A 3,474-nucleotide genomic window follows, 5' to 3' on the forward strand; every position below is an offset into this window, starting at 1 on the left:
CACACATTCAACTTACATCCTTATTTATTTATTTTGCAAAATACAGAATATTTATCATTTTAACTAAATTTTTATTAATGTGTTAAGAAATTCATGTAGGAACATATGGAGGGAAAATCAACAATATATAGAATAGATCACATAAAAAGATAAATAAGTAGTGAAAATAGTAGAAAACTTAAAAGAAAACTATATTAACAATAATTATATAGCCATCATCTCCTTGTGGTGGTTGCTAGAGCCCCATATTCTCATTCGGTTAGCTGTTTGTTCCACCTGCAATTATATTTATTATAAATTAAATTATAGTTGGTAAATCATATAAATCGCTAATTATGTATCTAAAACTTTAATCACTTGTTTAATTAAAGAAAAAGATCCATCGCAAAAATGATAGTTGTATATTAAAATTAGCTACTAAAATTAATTATTAATATATTTATATATAAATATATATGTGATTTAATTTATTTTTAATATATATTTATATTTTAATAAATATTTTATACTAATAACTAATTTTTATAATTAATTTTAATGTGCAAATAACATAATCGGATTCCACATTATTATTATTACTACCTCCTTGGTCCAGTTGGTCTTCCAAATAATTAGTATAAGGACAAATATTTGAATGACACTACCGCACTGTGTGCCACCCCACAGACCCTACGAAATCAAAATAAAAACAAATGTTAGTCACAATAACTTTTATATAAAATAAAACTATTAGAATTTGAATTCTCTAAAAGGAGAAAATTAGTAAAATGATAAAATAAAGAATTAATTATTATTAGTTTTATAATTTTTAAAAAATATATGTCTCACTAATTTAATTTAAAAATAATTAATTTTTTTCTATTTTATCATTTTACTAATTTTTTTATTTTAAAAGATCCGAATTTATATGACCTAAAAGATTTAGAATTTGAATTCTTATTGAACCAAAACAAAGAAAGGATGTTAGAAACATGATCACAATTAATATTCATATACCTATAATTTAGACAAACAAACAAAATTTATATATTGATTTTCTTCTAGACCAATATCTTGTTTGCAAATTGTTTGAATTGAACCCTAGACATTAGACAAAGTTCTAAATGCCTTCACGTTGCCCTAAGTCATCCAAAAATGTTAAAATTAACTAAATATTTCTCTATAAATTAAAGATATATCCATAATTAAGAACTAAATTAGATTTTTAACTACATATTTTTTTAGATAAAAATTCTGTTAATTTTTACATTTTTTACATGAAAAAAGATCTAATTATAAAATTAAAAGTAATATATAAATTTAATTAAAAAATAAAAATATAAAAACCTAATTAAAAATTTGGTAAAACTATAAGAAGTAATAGAGTAACTAAACCATTTAATAATTACCTTAAGTCCCACATGGTAATTGAAACCAAGAAAATAGCCAAGAGAGAGTCCAACAATATAATAACATGCCAAGTTTATGTATCCAATCATCACCTGCCATCCACTTCCAATTGCAACACCTATCAACATTATTATAGAAACAAAAGTCTATTAGAATTTATTATGGGTTGTGACTTAGGCTAAGTCACCAAATTAAAGCAAATTTATATATAGTTGACCTGATATGACTTGTGAAACACTACTAAGAAGCATGGTTAGAGCAAGAAGGTAAGCTAAATCAGCCACTGCTCTGATCAAATCCTCACTGTTGGTGAAGATCATGGCAAGGTTTTGTTTACACAACAAAACAACACTCATGAATGAAATTCCAATGATGAGAGATTCACACATTGTCACAATGAATGAGTATCTTGCTGCTCTTGGATGTGACATGCCAAGCGTATTGGACACTCGAACACTTCAAATTCAATTCATACAACCAATAAAATCAACAATCAAGTGAAACAATTTTAAGAAAATTTACTACTATATGCATAAAATGCTTCTAAATTATAGATAATAATTACATCAAACATACACTAATGGATTTCATTTTTATATATAACTCACCTTATGGCAGTGCTTATTCCAAGTAGCAGCATCAAGTACCAACCCTGAATATTGGTGCTAAAACACAAAAGCATCTTAGTTATAAAAATCTAAGAGAAAATAAAAGAGCTGAAAATAATTGATAAAAGGAACTAATAAATATCATATTTCACAAAAAGTGATCATAGATTTAAATTATGAAATTTATTACCGATGTAATTATTAAATTAGGTTGTCTATATCCTTTTGGGTACGATCATTTTTTAGATTCTGTGTTAACGCAGGATATTTGTGCATCAAACTGTCTTTTGCATTATGTCAGAATAAAAAAAATATTCGAAATATTTAATTATGTATTATCATATCATTAAAATATTTACTTAAAAAATATTAAAATGAGCAAATCTAGTAGGAAATAATGTCATTAAATTTAAAGTATTAAAATTAAAGTCATGATTAAATAATGAAGTTTGATTATTATCTTACCAAATAGAATAGGAAGCAAGAGCAATAACAGGGTTGTCTAAGTGACCAGCAAGAAGGACAATGAAAGTAGAATACCATTGCTCCAAGCATGTCATAACAGATAAAGAAAGACTTAGCCAAGTAAATGGCAACAAATCTTTGAAAGCCAAGAAAGAATAACCACTCCAACCTTCCTTACACCAACAAGAAGCATACACAACAAGAGCCAAAGCAAGAACCCAATGTGAGACACTATGAGCCATAGCCAACCCTGTTGAGCCCCAATCAAATCCATAGATGAAGACATAAAGAAGCAAATTTTGTACAAGTAGGGCCACAAATGTTATGCATGTTATCACCATAACCTTGCTTTGAGCTTGAAGGAATCTTTGTGTGGGGAGTATGAAAGCAAAGGAGAACATGGATGGAATTGCTTTCAATGCATAGTTTCCAGCAAGCTCTGATATTTCTTTGTCTTGGCCAAGGAACTCTAAGATTGGAGTTGCATAAATGTGAGTTGGTAAGAGGATTATGCAGCTCATAGTTAGCACAATCCATGATCTTTGGAGATAGATTCCAGTGGATTTAACTTGTCCTGCTCCATAAGCTTGTCCACATAGTGTTAGCAGTGCTGATGACATGCCAAACTGCAATTTTTGCTCAAACATACACATTTTGGTTTGTTTTAACACCTATCTTAGATCAGTGTCATGTATTATCTCTATATTTCTGTCTATTATGTCACATTTTCAAATACATGTTATACATCCTAATAACTACAATTTTTGGATGATAAATCGAAGAAAAAAGGACAAATAAATTTCAGACTTTTCATCTCTTTTGGCTAATGAAAATACAAAAACATCTGTAACTTTTAAAAGATACGAAAAACACAGAAATTTTAGGTTCTAAGTGATCATGATGCTTTTGTATTTTTTATTGGTCAAAGACTAATTTATTTTCGTGATGATATTCATAAGTCAAAGACTTATTTGTCCTCATTTGGCAAATTTGGATTGGAAAAAAAAAAAAA

At 27.5% G+C, this 3,474-nt stretch overlaps 1 protein-coding gene across 1 annotated transcript in view; it reads right to left on the reverse strand.

The window, feature by feature from the left end:
* Nucleotides 1–204: 204 nt before the first annotated feature.
* The window catches only part of LOC107490848 (protein DETOXIFICATION 35), a 4,095-nt gene continuing 825 nt past the window's right edge, over nt 205–3,474 (reverse strand). Inside the window, exons 2-7 of the mRNA XM_016111666.3 lie at nt 2,463–3,088; nt 1,998–2,054; nt 1,607–1,845; nt 1,389–1,507; nt 583–669; nt 205–276 (exon numbers count right to left, since the gene is read on the reverse strand). Of these exons, the coding sequence (XP_015967152.1) occupies nt 205–276; nt 583–669; nt 1,389–1,507; nt 1,607–1,845; nt 1,998–2,054; nt 2,463–3,088 (1,200 nt within the window). The remainder of the gene's footprint in view (nt 277–582; nt 670–1,388; nt 1,508–1,606; nt 1,846–1,997; nt 2,055–2,462; nt 3,089–3,474) is intronic.

This window comes from Arachis duranensis, chromosome 5 (genome assembly GCF_000817695.3).
Source record: "Arachis duranensis cultivar V14167 chromosome 5, aradu.V14167.gnm2.J7QH, whole genome shotgun sequence".
NCBI classification, from domain to species: domain Eukaryota; kingdom Viridiplantae; phylum Streptophyta; class Magnoliopsida; order Fabales; family Fabaceae; genus Arachis; species Arachis duranensis.